This window comes from Lolium perenne, chromosome 1 (genome assembly GCF_019359855.2).
Source record: "Lolium perenne isolate Kyuss_39 chromosome 1, Kyuss_2.0, whole genome shotgun sequence".
Classification (NCBI taxonomy): Eukaryota; Viridiplantae; Streptophyta; class Magnoliopsida; order Poales; family Poaceae; genus Lolium; species Lolium perenne.
Window position 1 is genome coordinate 56,998,018 of NC_067244.2, and position 25,832 is coordinate 57,023,849.

Sequence of the window (25,832 nt, forward strand, 5' to 3'; positions counted from 1 at the left end):
CACGATAGCCCCGTGGGGAAATATCGGTACTGTGGTAGATGTACTACCTGCCCAATTTGTACTGCGCGTATGTACTGCAGGACAGCGATGTACTCCGAGCGAGGAAGGGAAAAGAAACCTGGAACCTCTCGTGCGCTCTCTTCCTCTCAGACCCTATTCTCTCTTGTCTCACTCTTGCTGGCGGCGGCTACTGGGAGTAGCACGACGGGCGGAAGCCGACGGCGGGGAAAAGATGGCGGCAGGGAACGACGGGCTCATGTGTGGCGGCGGGGGACGGCGGGATCCTGAGCGACGATGGGGAACGGACTAGCGGCGGGAACGACGAGTGTGGTTGGCTTGGTCCACGATGCAGGTACTTCTTGTCGGAGAGCAGTGCGGCGGCGGCACCCAGCTCTCCTCGGCGCCGGTGGAGGACCGAGGTGAATCCAATCTCATCCTCTGACCTCTTTTCATACCATTTTCCCCATGTCTCCTATCTTTCCATCTCCTCCTTGCACTGACTCTCCCCTTACCACATCTCGTGTACCACTATTTTTCAGCCGCTGGATGCTTGAGAAGCAGAGGTGGGTGCCAAATGACAAGATGGTTCAGAGACAGAGGTAGATGCCAAATTGAATTAACTCTTCTTGATGTGTTTCTGGTACGCATAGTTTTCCTTGATGCTTTTGATTTCAGATTTCGGATGCTTCTTGATTTCCTTTCCCTTGAAACATTACAGATGGATGTGGCGGTTCTGGACTAAACCATGGAGACATCTCCTTCCGCACTGCAATATTTTTTTTTCTTTTAGATCCAAGGATGTGGTTTAAAGGTTAAAACCCGGCACTTTCTAATAGTGTAGGACAATATAAAACTATCCGATGCCTATAACTATAGTTTTTTCTTGTAGAGTTGTTTGCTTATATGGTTTTCTTTCACTTTTGTTAGCTTTTTTTTTCTTCCTATCGCTGATCTTCAGTTACTGCATGTGCAGCAATGAGGAACAATCAGCAGATTTAGCATTTATTTTGCTAAATATGCAGGTTATTGTAATTAAAAATCAGCGTGCCTTTCATCAGCAGGCTATCGTGGCGGTCTTGTTGAGTCATTGTTGGGCATGGTACTGTAGTCTAGCTCTTCATTCTAACTGATGTATTTAGGCATAGCTGTATTTTTATGTATTAGTCTACCTCTTGATTCTACCTTTTATTTAGCAAGAAATATAATGATTCTTCATGAATATATGTTTCCCACAAGCAGTGTGAATTAGTTATTGGAGCCGTAGCATTTTGTGTAGATTGAACAATGCCCAATGGTTCCATATTTCAGTTTTCCTGTAAACATCGAATTTATGTATAGCTTTCTCTGAATTCAATCTCTGGTTTTTGATGTTATTGTTGACATTATATGATTATATATACAATATGCATACATGATCGTACATTTGTACTTGTTCAATCTGTTTTGGAAAATATGGATTTACATAAATGTTACATTGTTTAATGATCATTTGGAGAATGCTGCTACTGACATGTGTGAGTAAATAATTACTTGCAATTTTGTTGTTAATGCTAAATAGCGTATGTTCTTCACTTGGACAGGGTGGAAGGTTGGCAAATGTGGTTGAATGGTACCACTCACACCCTGGTTATGGATGATGGTTGCCATGCATTGATGTTTCTACTCAGATGTTTCATCATCAGTTTACAGAGCCATTTTTGGTTGTTATCATTGACCCTGCAAGGATTATTTCTGCTGGTAAAGTGTAAATTGGAGCTTTTAGGACGTATCCCGGAAATTACAGCTTACCTGACAAGACTTTGTATGAGCATCATACCATACCACAAAGCAAGATATAATATTTTGGTGTTCACTACAAACAGGTAACTAGGTAACTAGATGAAATATCAATTTTTTCTTTTGCTAAAATGTGGCTTAGTTCTATTGTAATTGTATTTTTTATTGCAGTACTAATCTTTGGACATAGTTAATTTCAAGTGATTCAGGGACTCTCACCTCCTTATCTATTCTAGAACAAGTGATGGCCAACCAACATTGATCGAGTTTAATTTGCGTCCAGCTTTTACTCTGTAGATATTGAAATGGGAGAAGGATCGAACCATGCATTTGTCGAATTCCCTTATAAGTTCAGATTGTTGATCATGTGGATCAACCATTTATGATGTGTTATTTTTTCTTCACAAAGGGCCTAGGCCCATCCTCTGCGTAAACTTATATATACGGCTCATTTATGATGTGTTATACCTTCTTTTAAGTATGTGAGGTGCATGTATCATAGTATCATACTCCGATGTAATCCTGAATTTCATATGGTGCAATCACAATTCAGGCTGATGTATCTTTATCTCTCCATATTGTTGCATTCATCTTCGTGACCAATGTGCTACTATTTCTTACTACATGGTTTGTTTCTTACCACATGGTTTGTGAGTTAGCTGACCATCATGGTTCTCGGATTAGGCAGCCACTGACCGGCGAGGAGGCGCCCTATGGGGCACCCCAACCACTAGTTGCTAGATACACATTTCGTCCTAACTCCTGAACCATCAAAATGGACACCGGTTCCTGCCAGATATGTACAGGCCGATCAGACAAACCCGTTCCGGCCCAAACGCTAAAACTGCACGGCCTTTTGATCCCCCGGCTACCTTCGCCGCTTGACGCTCCAACTGTGGCGGTTTTCGGCTCGGGGTCTGACGGCCGCCGATCCCGGTGGCCGCCGGGCTGCATCTCAGCCGCGCACATGGCCGGAATTCCCCCGCCCCCGGGATATTATCGAGGGAGCCATTTCCGGGAGGAACTAACGTTGCTTCTTTCGTTTGAGATACCTTGTTGTGGTCACGGCGGCTGCAGCCCACTGGGTGTTCGACATTATGACACCGAAGCGGGCTAGCGAGCACCAACAACGGCGGCAGAGCACGCGCCGCTGAGGTTAACACAGAGTGCCGTGGACCATGAGAGCAAGGTGTGTGTTCCCTTCCATAGGCCGCAATATGCTCGCATAATTGCCTGCCCGTGCCGTTGTCCAGGCCTCAAGGGTTCGATGCCACACAGAAGAATGTCCTGTATGAATTGAGGCTGAGTTCAGGTGAACTGTTTGCTGTCACCTATGATGGATGGATGGAAGAGTCAAAGTGGCAGCTGCTCGCCTGCTCCTGATCAGGAAACACACCAGATTCTGATTGACAAACCAACTGATGGCAAAGCAAAACATCCGAGAAATGCACAAGCTCCACCAGCACGAGCCGAATGCGGGGCAGAGCCAGGGAGGGATCAATCCATCCTGGTTCTTCCAAGTCTTCTACCTCGAGTGCCCTGCAATCAGACGGAGCAATCGAGTTGGCAATCCACGGATGCCGATCTAGCAAACTCGGTTGCTTCCTTGACACTCACAGCCTCTGACATGACATGGGTTTGGTAATGGTTATACCGATTATTTCCCTCTCTTGCTCTGCACATTGTCAGCTCATCACTAATATCATTCACTGTGGAGTCAAGGACTGATCATGCGAGCAAAAGCGCTTTGGCCGACAGACTATCTGAAAGGCGGTGTGCTTTCCGATCTAACTGAAAAAGGTATCCAGTACCAGCTGATTGGGTGCCTCGTTTGCGAAGATAAGTACTGCCGTCTACGTACAGCAAAGGGGGAAGGTGAGGCTTATTTGCTCAAGCACATGGTTACCCGTACAAATTACATCTTGCGTGCCATTGCAGCTTGGTTAGTCGATGTTCACTCAATCTATTAATCATTGCAATGCATTGTGTATAGAATGCTAGGGGTTTGGCTTCATAACAAATAATTTTTAAAAAGGAAATGGCTTAGTTAGCTGTCAAGGGGGACCGTGAAAAAATTGGAATTTTTAGTAATGTATATATGGCCACTGATTGCAAATAATAACAAATAATGTATGGCGTATTATTGCACTATCGTATTTCTTGAACTAGTCAAATTGTTGTGTTTTGTTGCATGAAAATGACAGTATAGTGAATTTCTTGGCGAAGTAAACATGCTTCTGGTGTATCATAATTAGAAGAATCTTATGGCATGCTGTGATGCTGCTACGTAGGCCCATTTTTACAGTATCCTGAACTCCTTAAAATTTCCTATGTTTTTCCTAAGATGAAAGATGGCCCTTCTTGATCACATCAATTACAACATTCCCTTGAGAATAACATTACTCAACTAACATGACACAGTTCTTTTGTAGAATGATGTGAATATAATGCACTAATATAATATGGATGCTGAGGATAGTCATATGGATGCTGAGGATATTATATTACTAATATAATATGTTAGAGTACGTCATGGGCCTGGCTATAGCCCATTAATCTTAGGGTTTAGAGATAAGGGTCGCTTACTTAGGGGTCAAGTAAATCTCTCTGTATAAGGAGAGGAGATATATCAATCTAATCAAGCAAGAATTAAGAAGGAAATTCCTTCCCTCTTGCCACCGGCCGTGGGCAAGGCCCCCGGCCGGCCATCTCGCGCCATCCCTCTAGCAGCACCATAACATTTGGTATCAGCTTTCCCGGGTTCGATCATGTCCAGCCCTCCACCAAGTTCTTCCCACCCGCCGCCGCACTCCGACGTCCCCGCCGTTCTCTCCCCGGCGGAGATCACCGCAGCCCTCCGCGATCTCGCCACCGCGGTCCAGGAGATCCACCTCTACTTAGCCGGCCCCTACGGGCCGCCGCCGGCCGCACCACCAGCCGCCACCACCGGGCCGCTGCTCTTGCCGTGGCAGCCACCGCATCTGGCGGTCTCCGCCGCGGTCGCCGCCACCACCCTGCCCTTGTTGCCGTGGCCGTCCCAGCCCCTCGCGGGCCCCATCACAGCCGTGGCCTCGCTGCAGCAGCCGGCGCCGCCACCGCCCTGGTTGCCGTGGCCATCCCAGCCCCTCGCGGGCCCCGTCGCGGCCATGGCCCCGCTGCAGCAGCCGGCGCCGCCGCCACTCAGCCCCGGGCCAGCTACGACCGCGTCTCTTCTCCAGCAGCCGGCCGCCTTCTTCCCCACCGGGACGCTGCAGCAGCAACAGCAGCCGCCGCCGCCACCAACGCCGCCGCTGCAGCTGCTGTCCTCACCGACGTTGTCGCTGCCGTTCGGTGGGCAGCTGCAACAGCAGCAGCAGCTGCCGTCGCCACCAACACCGCAGCAGCGGCTGCTACCGCCACCGACGCCGTCCCTGCCTTTCAGCGGTGTGGGAGCGACCTTGGCCCCGGGCTCTACATCGACACCGCCCGGGATGCCCTTCCACCAGGTCCGTTTCCCTCCGTCGCCGTCACCGCTTTTGGCTTGGATCGCTATCCGCCACGTGTCGGCGGTGAGGCTGCAGGCTGCAGGCTGCTGCGCGCGGCCTCCTAGTGCGTCGGCATGTGCGGGAGATGCGTGATCTGCAGCTGCAGCTCCTCCAAGTTGCGCTTCGTTGCGCCACGGACCTCGATCTCGTCCGCTGCGTCGGGGATCTTGGGCGTGCGGTTTCCCCCACGGGCGGCGGATATGTTGTTTTTCCCGCGGGCAGCAACCTCAAAGTCTGCGCCATCGACAGTCATCCGGGGCTGAGAAGGCATGGTGTCACCGGCAGGAGCGCACCGCGTAGCACCACTGCATTCCGCCGCCGGCCGCCGCGCGGGCTCCTTTTGTCCCGCTGGTTTCCATGGGATCCAGGTGGTGCACGTCCGCCCGGCGGATGGTGTCCACTTTATGTTCAGGGGTCAACAATAAAGTGTCCCAGTCCATTTCAGGTTGAGAGTAATAAAACAAGCCGAGATGTAAAAGGCTCGTTTTTAGATGTTAGGTTTGTGTTGCGTCGAGTCATGGTTTGTTTAGGTTGCAGCTCGAGGACGAGCTGCATGTCCAGGTGGGGTGTAGTGTTAGAGTACGTCATGGGCCTGGCTATAGCCCATTAATCTTAGGGTTTAGAGATAAGGGTCGCTTACTTAGGGGTCAAGTAAACCTCTCTGTATAAGGAGAGGAGATGTATCAATCTAATCAAGCAAAAATTAAGAAGGAAATTCCTTCCCTCTTGCCACCGGCCGTGGGCAAGGCCCCCGGCCGGCCATCTCGCGCCATCCCTCTAGCAGCACCATAACATTATATCACAAGGGTAGGGTTCATATGCCCAAATTTCAAATAGCAAATGATTGTTCCACATATTTCATTCAATGGCATGCAGACTGGATTTATCCATTTGTCCAAGAATGTTTGTACTGACATTTGTACTATTTGCTTAGACGGTTTGTTCTACGATATCTTTATGTATAGGCCTTGGGAGATTAATTAACTGACTCATATTAAGATAAACAAGAACAAAGTACACACTACTGTACACCCAATATTGTCCTCTGATTCATGTCCTGTCCGATAACCCGAATCCCAACTCCCATAGGTGTGAGCAAGTGAGAAACGTGCAAGCAAAAGGCAAAATGTTATGGAAGCACAAGTCAAACCCAGCTCAATCAGGACCTAGCACTAAATTGTTTGAATGCAGAACAAAGTCAATCTTGGACCAATGATGCAACCATTACACCAACAGCACATCATTGTCTTCATGTCACCTACTGACGAGTAGTTGGAGACTTCGAGCCATCTAGTGTCCTTTAGAATTCGTTTCTGAACCTCTATTCACGCACACAGAGGTCCTTACAATTCTGGTTTAACAGCTGAATAATCAATAAACTGACTGGGAAAATGCCCAACGAAGCTGGCTCACCATTAGGACCAGCATGTTTGCAATGCAGGGTTTTCACATGAGCCATGGACACAGTTCAATTCTTGGAGGATCCAGAAAATTTTCTCGTGTTTCAATGGCCTGAAGTCTGAAACGAGATGGCATTTCTTGTATTCCAGGATTCAGAGTCTAAACCGAAAAGGTGGGCGTGGCTGTGCATCATTAGGATTGCGATGCCACTTTTGGATAACCGGACAACTATATGTCCCTATCTGATTGGACTTGCCCTCCCCATGGAATCCCTGGTACGTGCAGTTGAACTGAAGGGAACAAAGTAAAGTGTGAGCTGGTGCGACCCATGCATGCTGCTGCATTGCTGCCTGGCATGGCATGGGGGTGGACAGAACTTCTGTGGTGGTTACTGTAAGTTTTATTTTCTCACCTTTTTCTCGCTTCCTGTGGTCTCTTTAGATTCAATTGTGTCACTGTCTCTCCAATGCAAAAGTCACTTTCCCACTATCTGATAATTGAAATGCCACTAGTGGGTGATTGGTCCTTCTCTGTTCATATGGTCTGTTGAGAATCATACATGTCATAGATAATTTCTTCATATTACAAAGTGCATCCGTTATCTTGAGGTATGTGATGTTAGTAGTATAACCTCGTGATCCATGTTATGTAGTCGCACACTGTACGTGCTGAATATGCTTCGTTTCAGTTAGAAAGCTATCGGTGCCTCCAGTAGTTGATGGTTGCTAAGTTAGTCTGCCAAGAAGGGATTTCTGTACTATCTACTATTTTGAGAGTAAAAATACCTGAATTTCCCTATGGTCGAACGATGTAAGTACACTCTGTTAGTTCTTTTGTCATCAAACATCAGCAGAGCATTATTTAATCAAGCATGGAAGCATCACGTAGTTGTCCTTATGCCACCAAATCAAGGAGAGTAGTTGAACTGTTTAAGCACGTACGCTCTGCAAAGTGCACCAGTTTACTAGTTTGGAGTGCCCTTTTCATTCTTGTCACTAGAGATCACTCAGAAGAAGCTGAAGTAACAAGTCAAAGCAACAAGGTTAGCCTTTAAAATAGCTGATCAACTCTGCATTATTGAAAGCTACTCTGATTATTCCAATTTTATATCAAGCGGGATTCTACGTGCTATACCTTCTCCGTTGTCTCGTAGTGCATTTTCACTACTAGGAACCCAGCACATTCTCTGCCTGTGATACATAGAGCAGGTAGTGTTTGACAACCCCTTCTCCTTTTGCAGCTCAGGCTCCTACCACACCACAGCAATGGGGGTTTATACACATCTTCTCACCTCGAGAGTAGCAGCTATCCTGTAAGTCCAGTTCCTCGTTGTAGCTTACACAGTTGCATGATACCATCTTAGCAATGGCCATTCAGCTTGCTCTTCTTCTATCGCTGCTCTTTGGCATCCTGCTTGTGCCAGGATGTGTAGCCACACCGGCCATGGCTCCTAGTACTCTCCTACAGATGAAATCCAGTCTCATCGATCCTCAAGGCATACTCTCTGGCTGGTCGCTGGAGGCTGATGTGTGCTCCTGGCATGGTGTTTCATGCCTGCCAGGAGAGAGCATTGTGGCAGGCCTCAACTTGTCCGGATATGGCCTATCGGGCACACTATCTCCGGCGATAGCTGGCCTTATATCTGTCGAGTTCATCGACCTATCCTCCAACTCCCTCACCGGGCCAATCCCACCGGAGCTCGGCATGCTTCAGAATCTGAAGACGCTGCTCCTCTACTCCAACTTCCTCACCGGTACCATTCCAGCGGAGCTGGGCCTCCTCGAGAACCTCAATGTTCTCAGGATTGGCGACAACAGGCTGCATGGCGAGATACCACCGCATCTCGGCAACTGCACGGTGCTCGAGACACTGGCCTTGGCCTCTTGCCAGCTGAGTGGCAGCATTCCTTACCAGATTGGCAACCTGAAGAACCTGCAGAAGCTGGTCTTGGATAACAACACTCTCACCGGCAGCATCCCGGAGCAGCTTGGAGGTTGCGTAAGTTTGCGTATTCTTTCAGTGCCTGATAATAGGCTCGGGGGCAGCATTCCCTCATTCATTGGCAGCCTGAGTGTTCTCCAGTCCCTCAAACTTGCAAACAATCAGTTTTCTGCTGCGATTCCGGCGGAGATTGGGAGTCTTTCCAGCCTGACATACCTCAACCTGCTCGGCAACAGACTGACCGGTGCCATCCCAGAAGAGCTAAATCGGCTGAGCCAGCTGCAGGTTCTGGACTTGTCCCAAAACAACATTTCTGGAGAGATCAGCATCTCCACATCACAGCTGAAGAACCTGAAGTACCTTGTGCTGTCTGACAATCTCCTGGATGGCAACATCCCTGAAGGCCTCTGCCCCGGGAACTCAAGCTTGGAGAACTTGTTCCTTGCCGGGAACAACCTTGAAGGAGGCATTGAGGGGCTGCTCAACTGCATTTCAATGCGATCCATTGATGCGTCGAACAATAGCTTCACTGGGAAGATTCCATCGGAGATTGACCGATTGTCAAACCTCGTCAACCTTGTGCTGCACAACAATAGCCTTACTGGTGTTCTGCCACCTCAGATAGGAAACTTGGGAAACCTGGAGGTACTGTCCCTGTACCACAATGGCCTCACCGGCGTGATCCCACCAGAGATTGGCCAGCTGCAGAGGCTGACGACCTTGTTCCTCTACGAGAACCAGATGTCTGGGATCATACCTGATGAGATCACCAACTGCACGAGCTTGGAGGAGGTGGACTTCTTTGGCAACCATTTTCATGGAACTATCCCTCAGAGGATTGGGAACCTCAAGAACCTAGAAGTGCTTCAACTCCGTCAGAATGACTTGTCTGGCTCTATTCCGGCGAGCCTCGGCGAGTGCACGCAGCTTCAGGCCTTGGCATTGGCGGACAACCGGCTCTCAGGCGCATTGCCAGACACATTCAGGCATCTCACCCAGCTGAGCATCATCACCCTGTACAACAACTCGCTCGAGGGCCCCCTTCCCGAGGCGCTGTTTGAGCTCAAGAACCTGACAGTGATCAACATCTCACACAACAGGTTCAGTGGCAGCGTCGTCCCTCTCCTTGGGTCGAGCTCCCTCGCTGTGCTTGTGCTGACTGACAACAGATTCTCTGGTGTGATCCCGACGGCAGTTGCACGGTCACGGAACATGGTCCGCCTCCAGCTGGCTGGCAACCAGCTAGCCGGTGCAATCCCTGCCGAGTTAGGCAACCTGACACGGCTCAGGATGCTCGACCTCTCCTCCAACAACTTCTCCGGCAATGTCCCATCAGAGCTCTCCAACTGTTTGCAGCTCACCCATCTGAATCTTGAAGGGAACAGTCTGACAGGGGCCGTGCCTTCTTGGCTTGGCAGCCTGCGCTTCCTCGGAGAGCTCGACCTCTCGTCGAATGCATTAAGTGGTGGCATACCAGTGGAGCTCGGCAACTGCTCGAGCCTCCTAAAGCTGTCTCTCAGCGACAATCATCTCTCCGGCAGCATTCCGCAGGAGATCGGCAGGCTCACATCCCTGAACGTTCTCAACATCCAGAAGAACAGTCTCACCGGCGTCATACCACCGACACTCCGGCAGTGCAACAAGCTGTACGAGCTGAGCCTATCGGAGAACTCGCTGGAGGGGCCAATCCCACAAGAGCTCGGGCAGCTATCGGAGCTGCAGGTGATGCTGGACCTAAGCCGGAACAAGCTTTCTGGCCAGATTCCGACGTCCCTCGGTAACCTTGTGAAGCTGGAGCGGCTGAACCTGTCCTCCAACCAGCTACATGGGCACATACCATCTTCGCTGCTGCAGCTCACCAGCCTTAACCGCCTGAACTTGTCGGACAATCTCCTCTCAGGCATGATACCTGCCGTGCTATCTAGCTTCCCAGCTGCGTCCTACAGTGGCAATGACGATCTCTGTGGCGCCCCGCTGCCAACGTGTGGGACGAACGGGAGGCGGCTGCCGAGCGCGGTGGTTTCTGGCATCGTGGCGGCCATTGCCATCGTCTCTGCCGCAGTGTGCATGGCTCTGCTGTACATAATGCTCAGGATGTGGAGCAACTGGAGGGAGGTATCGGTGTCAAGCTCGGACGGCGAGGAGCCGCCGGAGCACGGCAAGGGGAGCAAGTGCAGCGCCAGGGACGGAAAGTACTGGAAGGTTGGCTCGGGCTTAGTTGTGGCGTCGGAGGAGGAGAAGTACAGCTCGGCGTCGGAGAGCAGCGTTCTCCATGGGAAGTCTACGGAGGCGAGCGGCATGAACCTGAAGGGCTAGTACTGCACCTTGCATGCTATTGTTTCTGCTCAGAAATTTAAATGTATCTGTGGTTATTTCTTCTATTAGAGTAACAATCGCTTCCACAAGCTTTCTGTTCTCATTTCTCTAATATATCTTGTTCAAGTCATCAGGTGTTATTTGTTCTACTGAAATGCTGTTATGTGTTCTTCATCTGAAGGTAAGCAAAACTTTAAAGATCTTTTTTTTTCCCGACTGTGGGAGGACTTCTTTAGTGTAACTGGGAAGAGCAGTTTTTTTTTTTTTTTTGGGTTGAGAAACACCGGTTAGGCTTTTACTGATCATTGACAATGTTTACAGGAATAGTTCAGAGTAAGGGATGTCAAACCACAAGTGCCGACCTACTCCATATAACATCATATGCCTAGCTAGGTTGTGTGCTTCAAAGTTTGAAGCTCTATTTTCATGGGCAAAACTACATTCCTGGAAATTTATAGTCAGAGACCTAATCTCCGTGATGATCAACACGTAGGTACCCATAGTGCTTTGTTTATGTCTAACGCTACTATTTTGCAGTCCGAGACAACACACAGCCTATTCATAACCATATCGTCAGCAAGCGCTAGTGCTTCACGACAGGCCAAAGCCTTGGTTTGGCCAAGGTTTTCAACTCCTGTAAATATGAGGTAATGAAACCATGTGTAGACAGCGGGCTCTGAAAAATATCCTCGTGAACAGCCTTCCACCTAGCTGTCCAGATAGCCCACAAGATGACAGTCAGCCTGGTGAAATGATCATGGGGTAAAGTCTCCGTAAGCTTGAATAGCCAGTTCTTTGCATTTGGTTCACCGATTGACCACCATTAGCACATCCGAGAGTGCCCACCTGGTAGACATGTTGCACTCGATTAAGGAATGTTTCCACGAATCAACTTCGCCACATAAACAACAAGAACTTATTGTCGCCATGTTTCGGTGCTCCAAAAGTTCAGCCGTAGGGAGTGACTGCTGAGCGAGTCTCCAAAGAAAAAAACTCTTGAGTTTTGAAGGAACAGCCATTTTCCACAGAGAGCACCAACCTTTCTTTTCTGCTTGTGAACTGGAAGATCCAGCGTTCCCTCGAAATAATTCTCGCAACTGGTCTTCATTGTCACCATCATTCTATATGCCGGCCTCACTGAGAAGACCCCTTTGCGATCAAAATGCCAGGCCCAAAGATCTAACTTCCTTCGACTGCATAAATGAATGCTCAAAATAATTGATGCATCCATCGGAAGAAAAAATAAATCCTCATTCCAAGTCGCGGTAGTCTCACCAATCAGTTCGCTGTCCAAATGAGGGGGAGCGATCAAAATGCCAGGCCCAAAGATCTACTGCCTTCGACTGCATAAAGGAATGCTCAAAATAATTGATGCATCCATCGGAAGAAAAAATAAATCCTCATTCCAAGTCGCGGTAGTCTCACCAATCAGTTCGCTGACCAAATGAGAGGGGGATTGATTTTCAGTGAAACAATCGGTTTCATGTTGCAGTCACGAGGTAGCCAATTATCGGCCCAGATCCTTGTTATTTTTCAGTCTCCAATTTTCCGTATGAGGCCCTGGACCAGCACATCCCTTCGAGCAAGAACTGATCACCATATTTGAGAAGGATGAGGGCCAAGTTCTGCCTCCAAGATGTATTCGGGAAATAAATAAGTTTGGGGAGGCGAGCACTTGGTGAATGCCCAGGTATATTTGGCTTATGCCGGCCCAACAGACAATCCTTAAGTAGACACAAGTCAGGGACTAGTGGACTACCAATCTGAAGTTCTGAACCCATAAGACGAGCTTGCTGAGTTTCTTTCATTTTTAGATTAAATTTGCATATGCTCTGAATTAAGCATCCGGTTTGTGCTACGTTTACATAAGAACTAAGGATCTGCCTAGAGCTCTTGCCAATAAGAATTAACTTAGCTTAATTTTCATTTGAATGGAGACATGTAGTGACCCACATTTGCAAAGAAAACTTCAGTTACAGCCACAGTGCAAGCGAAAAAAATTCTGTTGCAACTAATGTGCAATATTTTTTTTGTTGCAACCATGATGTGACTGTAAATAAATTAGTTAAAAGAAGGAAAAAAAAAGTTCCTATGCAACTGAAGAATAGGTGTAACGATAGTGCAATTGAAAGAAAAAAACAGTTGCAATCACGGTACAACTAGATAATTTTCACTTGCAATCATTTGCGCTACTGACTGGCGCGAACCTTCGTGTCAAGATCCAACAAATAATGAGTTGACTGAGCTCGAAGATAATTTTCATTCGTATGAGAATTAGCAAAACATGTTTAAGCAATTATGATTAGTCAGACAAGATTTTGAAACTGTGACCAATGATGAATATACTTTGTCTCTTACAACAGAAGAATGTTTACATGTTGTAGACTCGTCCACCATAATTTTGTTGTGTTCGACGCGATAGGATCAGTTTACTCGACTCATTTAATATTTCTTATAGTCAAACAACTCCTCGTATTAGTGGAACATTGAGCATGAAGTGATGGAACAGTTCTATTCTCTCTGTGGTGGAACACACTCTATGATTTTGGATAAATACTACAAGAACTATTTGCTATATCTCTTATGAACTATACTGAAACACAAAAAAAAAAGAACCATTGAGTATTCAGAAATCATGTTTTCCTTTTTTTTTTTCGAAATGGGATTATCCCGGCCTCTGCATCGGTTGATGCACACAACCATTTATTAATAATAATCATCCACAAAGTTTACATCTCAAAGATCATCGAAAGTCGATACAAAAATCAACCATCGAAAAAAGCAGGAAAATCTGAGCGAACTAGGCATCTTGCAATCTTCTAATAGGCCGCCAAGTAGCCTGGTAGAAAATATCCTGGGCAACCATTAGAAGGCGGTTGCATCCAGAAACCATGCATTCCTGCTGATCCTCCGGGAGCAGGAAACGCCAGAGCTGGATCCAGTGAACCATAGTGTGAATAACCTGCAAGAAATTAGTAGAATCTTTTTTGTTAAAAACGAAATCATTTCTGCAATTCCATATTGACCAACATAAAGCGGAAACCCCAATACGAATCCTAGCTTTATCAGTTGTGTCAGTTCCATTAAGCCAATTCCCAAACATATTTGTGATATTGGAAGGAGGTGGAATATTATATGCAACAAAAATCACTCGCCAGATAAGCTTAGCAAAAGGGCATGAAATAAACAAGTGTTCAACTGATTCCTCATTGTCACAGAAAGAACATTTGGTATTTCCATTCCAATTTCGTTTTGCTAAGTTATCACGGGTCAAAAGGACTTTTTTATTGAGAAACCACATGAAAATTTTAATTTTTAGTGGGATTTTTATTTTCCAAAGGTACTTACGAAGATACCTTGTTTGTCCATTTATCATATCACCATACATAGATTTGACAGTGAACTTTCCAGAAGATGTTAGCCCCCAAACGAACCTATCTTGATCCTCATTTAAATGTATCTCCATTAATCTTTGACACAGGTGTACCCATTGATCCCATTTATCGCCAATAAGCCTTCTCCGAAAACCAATATTTAACGGAGTTGAACTCATAACATTTGCCACCGTAGCGTGCTTGCGATGGACTATGTTGTAAAGTTGGGGATATTGTGATGCAAGAGTCTGATCACCCAGCCATTTGTCTTCCCAAAACCGCACCCCTTCACCAGATCCAACCTCAAATTTTCCTCTACTAAAGAAAGCCCCTTTAACTTTCATTAGTCCTTTCCAAAAAGGTGAATCAGTAGGTTTACTTTCAACTTCCATCAAGGTTTTCTGTGAGAGATATTTGTTTTTTAATAGTTGTTGCCATAAGCCGTCTTCAGAAAGTAATTTGAATAACCATTTACTAAGTAAGCAAGAGTTTTTAATTTCCAGAACCTCAATGCCAAGACCACCTTGATCTTTAGGCCTGCAAATCATGTTCCACTTAGTTAACCTATATTTCTTTTTGTTTTCCTCACATTGCCAAAAGAAACGTGATCGGAAAAAATCCAATCTCTTTCTTACCCCTTTAGGTAAATCGAAGAAAGATAACATGAACATAGGTAAACTAGTGAGCACAGAATTAATCAATACAAGGCGATCCCCATATGATAATAATTTTCCGGCCCAGCACCCAAGTTTTTTTTCAAATCTACTTTCCACTGGATTCCATTCAGAATTCTTTAATTTTCTATAATGAATTGGGATGCCCAAATATCTGAAGGGTAAAGAGCCCGATTCACAACCAAATAGTTGCTTATATTGCTCTTCTTCTTCTTTGGCTTTCCCAAAGCAGAAAATCTCACTTTTGTGAAAATTTATTTTAAGTCCTGATAATTCTTCAAAGAATCGAAGTATAAGTTTCATATTTAGTGCCTTTTCAAAGTCATGCTCTAAGAAGAGTATCGTGTCATCAGCATATTGCAGTATGGATATTCCTCCGTCAACTAAATGAGGGATAAGACTTCCAATCTGACCATCCTCTTTCGCTCTTGCTATGAGTATGGTCAACATATCTGCAATAATATTAAACAACATAGGTGACAACGGATCACCCTGTCGAAGACCCTTCCTAGTTTGAAAATAATGACCAATGTCATCATTAACTTTGATCCCAACACTTCCTCCCTTAACAAATTGTTCGATGAGCTGACACCATTTAGGATCAAAGCCTTTCATACGCATAACTTGTTGAAGAAAAGGCCATTTAACCTTGTCATATGCCTTCTCAAAATCAATTTTAAATATCACCCCCTCCATTTTTTTCCGATGAAGTTCGTGGATGGTTTCATGCAAGACCACTACTCCTTCAAGAATATGTCTTCCAGGCATGAATGCCGACTGTGTAGGACTAATAACTTTTTCAGCAACAGTATTAGCTCTAATAGTCGCGACCTTCGTGAATATTTTAAAACTGACATTGAGAAGACAGATAGGTCGATATTGTTGAATTTGGATAGCATTCTCCTTCTTAGGCAACAAGGTGATAACACCAAAATTCAGTTTGAACAACTGCAAATCCCCTGAATGCAGTTGATTGAACATTGACATTAAATCGCCCTTGATAACTTCCCAGAAGGTTTGGTAGAACTCAGCTGGAAATCCATCAGGACCCGGTGCTTTATTCAACTCCATTTGAAAAATAGCATCCTTAACCTCCTTCTATGTGAATTCGGCAATAAGGATGTTATTCTCCTCTTGGGTTAATTGCGGAATATCCTGTGTATATTCCTCACTCAAAGTGAGGGTGGAAGAAACTGGCTCTCCAAACAATTTCTTATAATATTCAGAGATATAAGATTGTAAATTTTCATCACCCACTATGATCCCTTCCTCTTGTTCTAATTGAAATTTTTTCTTCCTTCTATGTTTACCATTTGCAATTAGATGAAAATACTTAGTATTATTCCCCCCTTCTTGAATATATTTGACCTTGGCCCTTTGTGCCCATTTAGACTCTTCATCTCTATGTAGTTTAGTTAAATCATCATTCGCCTTTCTAAGCTTTGTTCTCTCGACATTATCCAGAGGAATATACTCCGCTTTCAAATCTAGTTCATCTATTAATAAAAGTAATTTCTCCTTTTGTTTCTTATATTGTCCACTTATGCATTTTGCCCATCCTTTGAGAAAACGTCTCAAGTGTCTGATTTTATTCTGCCAAATGGCAATAGGAGAATTCCCTCAAGTCTCAGCCTCCCATTCAGCTTTCACTATCTCATAGAAATTCTCATGCTTGAACCATGAGGTTTCAAAAGAAAAGTGAGGTTTGTTGCCAATATGGGCCTGATTACCAGAGTCAATTAACAAAGGAGCATGATCTGAACCAGTCCTTGTCAAGGCTCTAACTGTGACTAAAGGAAATTTATGCTCCCACTCAGCTGTCGAGAGGATACGGTCAAGCTTCTCAAAAGTTTGGTTTTCCTTTCGATTGGCCCAAGTGAATTGCCTACCTGAGAGAGCAATCTCTCGCAGGTTTAGGCTCTCAATAATGGCATTAAAAACGAAAGGCCTTTGAATTTGTCATTGTTCTTGTCCTCTTTTCTCCTCAAAATGTTAAAATCTCCTCCAATGAGAGAAGGTATTGATCCCGAGTCCCCCATTCTGGCAAGTTCCGCTAGAAATTCTGCTTTATGAGTATCTTGAGCAGCACCATAGACTGGTACCAACACCCACTCAAAACCATCATGTTTACATTTAACATGTAGTTTGACACAAAAATCCCCAGTTACCACTGTACCAACTTGTAGGGATGAATTGTTTATGCCCACCAAAATGCCTCCAGATCTCCCATGAGGTGGAAGACAAAACCAAGAAAAATCTAACCCATTTGCCAAATTTTGTAAGAAAGGTATTGAAAAATTAGATCTCCCTGTCTCCAGTAAGGCAATAAAATCTAGTTTTTCCTCCCTCAGTTGTTCTTTGACAAACAGGTGTTTGGCAATATCACCAAAGCCATCTGAATTCCAAAATAAACCTTTTATTGAAGACATCTTAAACTACAACTTTAGTTTTGAATCTAGCACTTCTACGAACCCCAGACAAGTCAAACTCTTTTTTCCTACGAGGCTTCTTAAGATTAATAATGGGCATCAGCAGATCATCCTGCTCCCATTGTTCTTGCGCCTCCTCTATTAACAAGTCTCCAGTAAGACTTGATAATTTTGAGGTTAGCAAGCTATTTTGCCCTTCGTCCTTATTCAGTTGATTTTCCACATTCTTCTTTAAGATTACTAAAGTTCGATTAACCTCTACCTCCTTGATTGATTCTACAGCTTTTAAAACCTCATTTTTACTTTTCCCAAAAGAAATACCCAAACGATTTGCCTTAGCCACAATATCTTCATTAGACAAAGAAACAATAGATGGCTTAGAAAGTATTTTACCTGGAGCGGTAAAGCCATGTCTGAAGCTAGCATTCTGCATCGCTCTTTCCAACTGAGTATCATCTGCATTCGGCTGCGCACGAATCCTGTCGCTCGCCCTGACAGATAGCGTTGGGACTGGAATTCCCCCAAAAGCCGCCACATCGGTGTCCAAAATAGCCTTCTTTGCCCTTTCTTCAAATCCAATTGCAATAGGTGTTTTGGTACCTGAAAGTTGTCTCGTTACCACTGTTGGCGACGAAATATTTTCTGTACCAATAACAATATTTATACCTGTGTTTTTGGTAGAAGGAATAGAGCAGCCCCCAGAATGGCTGGCCATAGAAGACGTCTGGGGTCCATGCAGCAGAGGCATGCCGTGCTCCCTTGTCTTTGTTGGCTCGGCAGAACAGACAGACCCTCCCTCGGGATCGAAACCAGCGTCGACAGCAGCCACTGAGGACACACCACTATGTGCCCTGCAGTCGACCGGAGAGGCAGGTGCGGTCAGCCTCTCAGTGGACAGCAGCACAGAGGACCGCGCCTCGGGGTTGGTGAACTGATTTGCCACCAGACCACGATCGCCGCTTGTGGCTGCACCCGCCCTAGCAGCTGCAGCGGGCGTCGACCGGCGTCCAGGTGACAGCGCCCGAGGAGTGGTAGCCCGAGGCGTGGCTGCAGCTGCGGAGTCTGCACCCACTGATATACAGAAATATTGGAATGTCAGCACCATGGTAGGTGTCTTATGAAAAAGAATCTCAGCACCATGGTTAACGATATAAGGCTCGGTTTGTGGTTATTGAACTATACCACACTGCGCTTAGTGCATAATCTGTTGTAGAAAACTAGACACATGAATTAGAAAATAAACAGTAGTGTTAAAGAAAAAACTGGTTGGACAATATGGATTATCATTATATCTGTCGTAATGCCAAACGTGTACAGCGGACTAGTCGAAAGAAGAAATACACTGGCTTAGTGGTGGGTGGCTAGGTGCAACCAGCACGCCAAGGCATCTTAGCACAATCCTTTCCCTATTCCACACAATCCTTTTAGTTTCACTTTCATTTTTACTCGATTACTGGCATCAATGGATTCGTTTCATGGAGCTGGGGGCTAAAGTTTCCTCAGCTCATCAGCCGCGATTTCAGGATTAAAAAAGAACACCCTCGTTTTGGTCGATGAATCCCAAGCCCTGAAGAGCTGATATGATTTCCTGCTTGCCGATCGCTATTGCTGCTGAATGCTGTCTTGTCCCAATAATGAGCTTTTGCCCGACAGTCGTTTTCAGTGTGTGCAACGCCATTGACCGCATAAATTCAACGACAGAATCATTACCCCATGGAAGAGGGTTTGGGGGATCTCAGTCTCGGGTGAGGATGAGCATTGAGCAAGCAGGCACGCCTAAAATGCTAAATTCGCCTGTTTATGATCCTTTTCCTCCTTTCATATATGTGCATGTCAGCACAATGTGACGGCCCCAAAGCACCTGAGAATTACAGACGGTCCACAACGGGTTTCATGCCCTATCCATCGGTTATTCCATGGCCACCGCTCTTTAAGGTGGAGCTTTTCAGGCGTCAGTTCATGGCGGATCTCCCCAGCTTTTCTCCTCCTTACCTGCGTTGCAGACGACACCTTTTCTGGCTTTCCTGCCTCTGACTCCTGTCACCTGAATGAATGAATTATAGACCGACATGTGTTTGCCACATTGCAATGTTTTCTATTTCTTTTAGAAATATGCAGAAAATAGGATAAATTTGTAAAATTCATAACATTAGTTTTGTTAATCCAAACTTAGCAAATAAGATACCCTTGGATTTAGAAAATATGAGAAAAACACACTAGGCTAATAAAATTTACTTTTGGGCAAGTATAATATATTCGAATTTGAATATGTGAATTTGAGTATATTTGGTCTAATTTAAATTGTATAAATCCAAATCGAATGATTTTTTCAAATGAATCATATTGATTTCTGAAGGAGATATGCCCTAGAGGCAATAATAAAGTGGTTATTATTTATATCTTTATGTTTATGATAAATGTTTATATATCATGCTATAATTGTATTAACCGAAACATTAGTACATGTGTGATATGTAGACAAACAAGAAGTCCCTAGTATGCCTCTTAAACTAGCTTGTTGATTAATGGATGATTAGTTTCATAATCATGAACATTGGATGTTATTAATAACAAGGTTATGTCATTGTATGAATGATGTAATGGACACACCCAATTAAGCGTAGCATAAGATCTCGTCATTAAGTTATTTGCTATAAGCTTTCGATACATAGTTACCTAGTCCTTATGACCATGAGATCATGTAAATCACTTATACCGGAAAGGTACTTTGATTACACCAAACACCACTGCGTAAATGGGTGGTTATAAAGGTGGGATTAAGTATCCGGAAAGTATGAGTTGAGGCATATGGATCAACAGTGGGATTTGTCCATCCCGATGACGGATAGATATACTCTGGGCCCTCTCGGTGGAATGTCGTCTAATGTCTTGCAAGCATATGAATGAGTTCATAAGAGACCACATACCACGGTACGAGTAAAGAGTACTTGTCAGGAGACGAGGTTGAACAAGGTATAGAGTGATACCGAAGATCAAACCTCGGACAAGTAAAATATCGCGAGACAAAGGGAATTGGTATTGTATGTGAATGGTTCATTCGATCACTAAAGTCATCGTTGAATATGTGGGAGCCATTATGGATCTCCAGATCCCGCTATTGGTTATTGGTCGGAGTGAGTACTCAACCATGTCCGCATAGTTCACGAACCGTAGGGTGACACACTTAAAGTTGGATGTTGAAATGGTAGTACTTGAATATGGAATGGAGTTCGAATATTTGTTCGGAGTCCCGGATGAGATCCCGGACATCACGAGGAGTTCCGGAATGGTCCGGAGAATAAGATTCATATATAGGATGTCATTTTATGTGAATTAAAATGTCGCGGAAGGTTCTATGGAAGGTTCTAGAAGGTTCTAGAAAAGTCCGGAAGAAACCACCAAGGAAGGTGGAGTCCACATGGGACTCCACCTCCATGGCCGGCCAACCCTAGTGGGGGAGGAGTCCCAAGTGGACTCCCCCTTAGGGGGCCGGCCACCCCCCATATGGGAGGTGGAACTCCCACCTTTGGTGGGAGGCCTAGCTTGGCTAGGTTTCCCCTCCTTATGGAAGGTTTTGGTTCGGGTCTTATTCGAAGACTTGGACACCAACACTTGGGGATCCACCTATATAATGAGGGGCCAAGGGAGGGGGCCGGCCACCCCAAGACCACAAGCTGGCCGCCCCCCTTGAAGTGGCCGGCCACCCCCTCCCAAACCCTAGCCGCCCCCTCTCCTCCATATCTCCCGCGTAGCTTAGCGAAGCTCCGCCGGACTTCTCCACCGCCACCGACACCACGCCGTCGTGCTGTCGGATTCAAGAGGAGCTACTACTTCCGCTGCCCGCTGGAACGGGAGGTGGACGTCGTCTTCATCAACAACCGAACGTGTGACCGAGTACGGAGGTGCTGCCCGTTCGTGGCGCCGGAACCGATCGTGATCAAGATCTTCTACGCGCTTTTGCAAGCTGCAAGTGAACGTCTACCGCAGCAACAAGAGCCTCCTCTTGTAGGCTTTGGAATCTCTTCAAGGGTGAGACTCGATACCTCCTCGTTGCTACCGTCTTCTAGATTGCATCTTGGCTTGGATTGCGTGTTCGCGGTAGGAAAATTTTTGTTTTCTATGCAACGTTATCCTACACTACTCCCTCCTCATGGGAGACAACAGCGGTGATGAAGATGGCGGTGGTGTCGATGGAGATGCCTTCCGGGGGCACTTCCCCGTCCCGGCGGCGTGCCGGAACAGAGACTTCTGTCCCCCAGATCTTGGCTTCGCGATGGCGGCGGCTCTGGAAGGTTTCTCGTACCGTGGCTTTTCCGTATCGAAGATTTAGGTCAGGGACCTTTATATAGGCGAAGAGGCGGAGTCGGAGGGCTGACGAGGCGACGACACAGTAGGGGGGCGCGGCCCACCCCCTGGCCGCGCCAACCTATCATCTGGGGCCCACAGGGCCCTCCTCTGGTGGCTCTCGGGTGTTCTGGAAGCTTCGTCCAATTCTAAGACTCTGGACGTTGATTTCGCCCAATTCCGAGAATATTTCCTTACTAGGATTTCTGAAACCAAAAACAGCAGAAAACAGGAACTGGTACTTCGGCATCTCGTCAATAGGTTAGTTCCGGAAAATGCATAAATATGACATAAAGTGTGAACAAACCATGTAGGTATTGTCATAAAACAAGCATGGAACATAAGAAATTATCGATACGTTGGAGACGTATCAGTGCGCACGACCGAATACCTCCGATCCTGCAAACTCCAGGCAAAGCACTGTTACATTCGCCGGCGGAGCCTTCCGGAACTCAACCCTCCGGCCAGATCACGAGTCCAAGCCTCCGGTACCGCCGCCTTTATACAGGTCGGACCCCCACGTCGGCGACCATCCCGGGCTAGCCAATCCAGCCCTCCACCGGCGACACCATCGCCGGCTTCCATGCTCCTCCATCTCGCCGCCGGATCGCGGTGATAGATCAAAAGATCCACCACCACCAACCGTAGGCCGACCCTCTCCGGTGCAGAAGAGAGCCACCACCTCCGTCGAACCCAAGGCTGCTGCCCCGGGCGCCCTCGTGACGCAGAAGAAGCCCGAGATCACCTCCACGACCGACTAGAGGCGGGGAGGAGGGCATGGCGTAGACCGAGGGCCTGGCCGCCGCCCACCACCAGCCCCTGCCGGTGTGCTGCGGATGGAAGCCTACGAGAGGGGAGGGGAGACCGCAGCGCAAGAGCTGCCGCCGCCCCATCACCATCCGCGCCGGCCGCCGCCGCGAGCGTCGAGGAAGGGAGATCCCGTCCGCCGTCCCCCACGCCGGCGAGGAAAGGCCCCCGCCGCCGCCACGCCCCGTGGGTCTTTGCCCCGGCGGCGCTACCGGCGGCGGCGGTTAGGGTTGGGGAGGGGTCGGGAGAGGAGAGGGTTGGGGAGGGGTTGGGGAGGGGTCGGGAGGCTTGCTTTTTCTTAATAGTAATTACGATTTTCTTTTTATGAAGTCGAGGATAGATACAAAATGTATCTATTATTGCTACTGAAATTCAAACCCGAAACACTGTCAAACGAAATTCAGATCACGAACTGAAATGCAGACTAAACAGAAAAAGCTAAATTTGTTATCGACGATGATAATAGCCTGAGCTGACGGCTCAAATCGGATGTACTGCAAGCCGCAGTGGGAATTTTTCTGATTAGTCTCCCAAGTATGGTCGCGCAGCTAGATTTGTCATTGTGTGTTGCAAGCCATGTTAATATTTGAGTTTGTGTACCATGGTTGGGTAATGTTGTTTCTTTGTCTCGGAATTTGTTTTCCGAAGCATTCTGAAAGTGTAAACATGGTAGCCGAGGTTAGGTGGATCGGATGCGCCAAATATGTTTTGCCACCTTAGAATAATATATGGTCTCCTTATCACGGACTCATAATACGTAGGATCATACTTTTGGACGTCACTACATGATTTCCAAAGCTTGATAGACACAATAAGGATATTGAGGTTGCTTTTCTGGCATTTTTAAACTTTCTGGTATATTTCAAATTTATCCGCACATATAGTTGAAACGATTTCATAGGAAATTGTTTCTCCAAGTGTAGTTGGATTGATTTTATGGATGTTTTCTAAAAACTTAATTTTTTTTCTGGAAATTTCAGTTCAAATTTTGGCAAGCTTGCCCCTGCCAGCTGAAGTTGAGACGCGCGATGGTAACCCATGTCAAGTGCACTCCTCCTGCCAAATTCAGCATTAAATTGTTGCACGCAAAAGATTTGTGTTTATTTGTTGCAGACCACACAAAAGGTATGTGTTATGTGTTGAACACTCCCTAAAATTATGAGTTCTTTTATGTCCTCCCTTAAATGTGGGTTTCTCTACAATTTACTCTTACTAACATATATATATAACAGTTACTTCTTCAAGTTGGCAGAAGGGGAAGAATTAAGGTGTAAGGGAGGTCCCATCAATATCTCACTTCTAATTCATTTGAAGATTTTTAGTTCAAATTTAGACCCAAAATTTGAAACAAAAAATCCTGCTACAAGCGAGATATTGGCAGGACCTGGTTGCGCTTTATTCAGGCCCTTGATGCTCCCTTTTCCCTCCCAACATGAACTGATCAGTTATCACTGGAAAGTGGAAACCTTCAACCCAATAAGAAAGGTTCAGTTACGACGGAAAACCGGAAAATCTTTGGTCGATTCACAATATTTGAGTGAAATAGTTTCAGAAATAAGAAAAGATTGGAAGCTTAGTATAGTACTCTAATTAGTTTAAGTGGAGTCTTCAGGACTGTCCCCTTGGAATAAACAAAACTGCATTCGTCAGTATTATGTGGTTACAAGCTTCAACAGTTCCCCTCTCCTAAAATACTTGAACAATTTGTTAATTGCTCCACTCACCATGTGGTGGTAGTAGTACGACACTAAAATGTCATACTGAAACTCTGCTCTGATTTCTGAAACCAAGCGGACATTAAAAAAAAAACTATACTGCCATACTGGGTTCTTAATAACCTTTCATGCTAAATTATTAACACATATATATGACAAAATTAAACACCAATAGGACGCAGAATAGCCAATTCATCAAACCGAATCAATAATTAATTCGATCGACAGTATCTACAAGAAGAAAATTACATTGAACCATCGGCCGATCAAAGGTTGTGCAGAGGGTTCGACCCCGTCGGCGCGAACCTCTTGTCGTCCCGGAAGAAGCTGCCGGTGCCGCGGAACCGCCGCGGGGCGAAGGCGGCCGTGGCGCGGCCTCTCTGATCAACTATCCTCCGCCGCTGGTGCCTCCATTTCTCCACTTGCACTAGAGGCGCCAAGACGCTGGTGCCTGATGCAGGGTCAGGGGAAGGTGACGGGACGACGGCGTCGCCGAGAAGCGACGCTCCCCTCAGCGCGAGAGGGATCAGTGAGACTAGAAGGAGAATCTTGATGCAGTTCATGCCAGTGATCACCTCTCCCTTTTTCTCTCTGCTCTCGGTGTAGAAAATGGTAGATTTCTGGGCGAGTAGCTGAGGGCGGAGGTAGCGGACTTGAGAGAGAGAGGATGCGGTGAGTGAGACAGTAGTGTGAGCTTTGGCGTTAGTAACTTGGCATAAGTGCATAATCGGCAATGATGGACGGAATGGATGCAGTCACGCAGAGAGAGAGAGGATGGAGAGGGAGAGAGAGAGAGTGATTTCCTGGTGGACAGAGAGAGAGTGATTTGACGCAGGAGGGAGGAGGCGAGCAAGGAGCCAAAGAGAGCAGCTTTCTCGAGCTAGTGAGAGCGTTGCGTATTATTCGTACCGGTTTTCGATTGGACGTGTGATGAATCATGAAATGACCTTGGCATCCCTCACTGACTGACTGTCAGTTTACATATGCCTCTGTCATGCTGTGCATTGCTGCTGTGTCACTCACTCTTAAGAAGTTATAATAGGCCTATTTTTAAGACATCCCAACATCTTTTAGCTAACACATAATAACTTTTAAAATGGTTTAAGGGTCATGATTTGGTTCGAGTTACATTATAAACAATATCCAAACCTTGGACCTCTTATTCTAAATTGGCTAATACTGAGGCTTGTTTCTGTTTACCATATAAGGGCCTTTTAGATTCACAGGATAGGAAAAACACATAAATAGAAAAAAAACACATGATTGCAACGTCATGCCTTACTACAGTCCTGTAGGAATGCATATCCACCAAAGTTTGTTTGATTCCATCACATGAAAACAAAGTATTCTGAAAAAGAGTTTTGAATGGTGTATATGTCAACATTATATGTGTGCACACTAAGTTCGCGGGAAACTGACATTTTCTATGTCTTGTGTAAAAAAAACGATAAAGGCATGTGTCGTGAAAAGCTTTTCAAACACCAAATTTTGTCATTTTTGCATACAAAATACAAAATGTCCGTTTTTCAGG

The 25,832-nt window shown here is 46.0% G+C and overlaps 1 protein-coding gene across 1 annotated transcript; it reads left to right on the forward strand.

The window, feature by feature from the left end:
* The first annotated feature begins 7,846 nt into the window (after nucleotides 1–7,846).
* Nucleotides 7,847–11,088, forward strand: LOC127293142 (uncharacterized). Its single transcript, XM_051322708.2, has one exon. The coding sequence runs from the start codon at nucleotides 8,067–8,069 to the stop codon at nucleotides 10,956–10,958; it is 2,892 nt and encodes a 963-aa protein (XP_051178668.1). The 5' UTR covers nucleotides 7,847–8,066; the 3' UTR covers nucleotides 10,959–11,088.
* The last annotated feature ends 14,744 nt before the right edge of the window (nucleotides 11,089–25,832 follow it).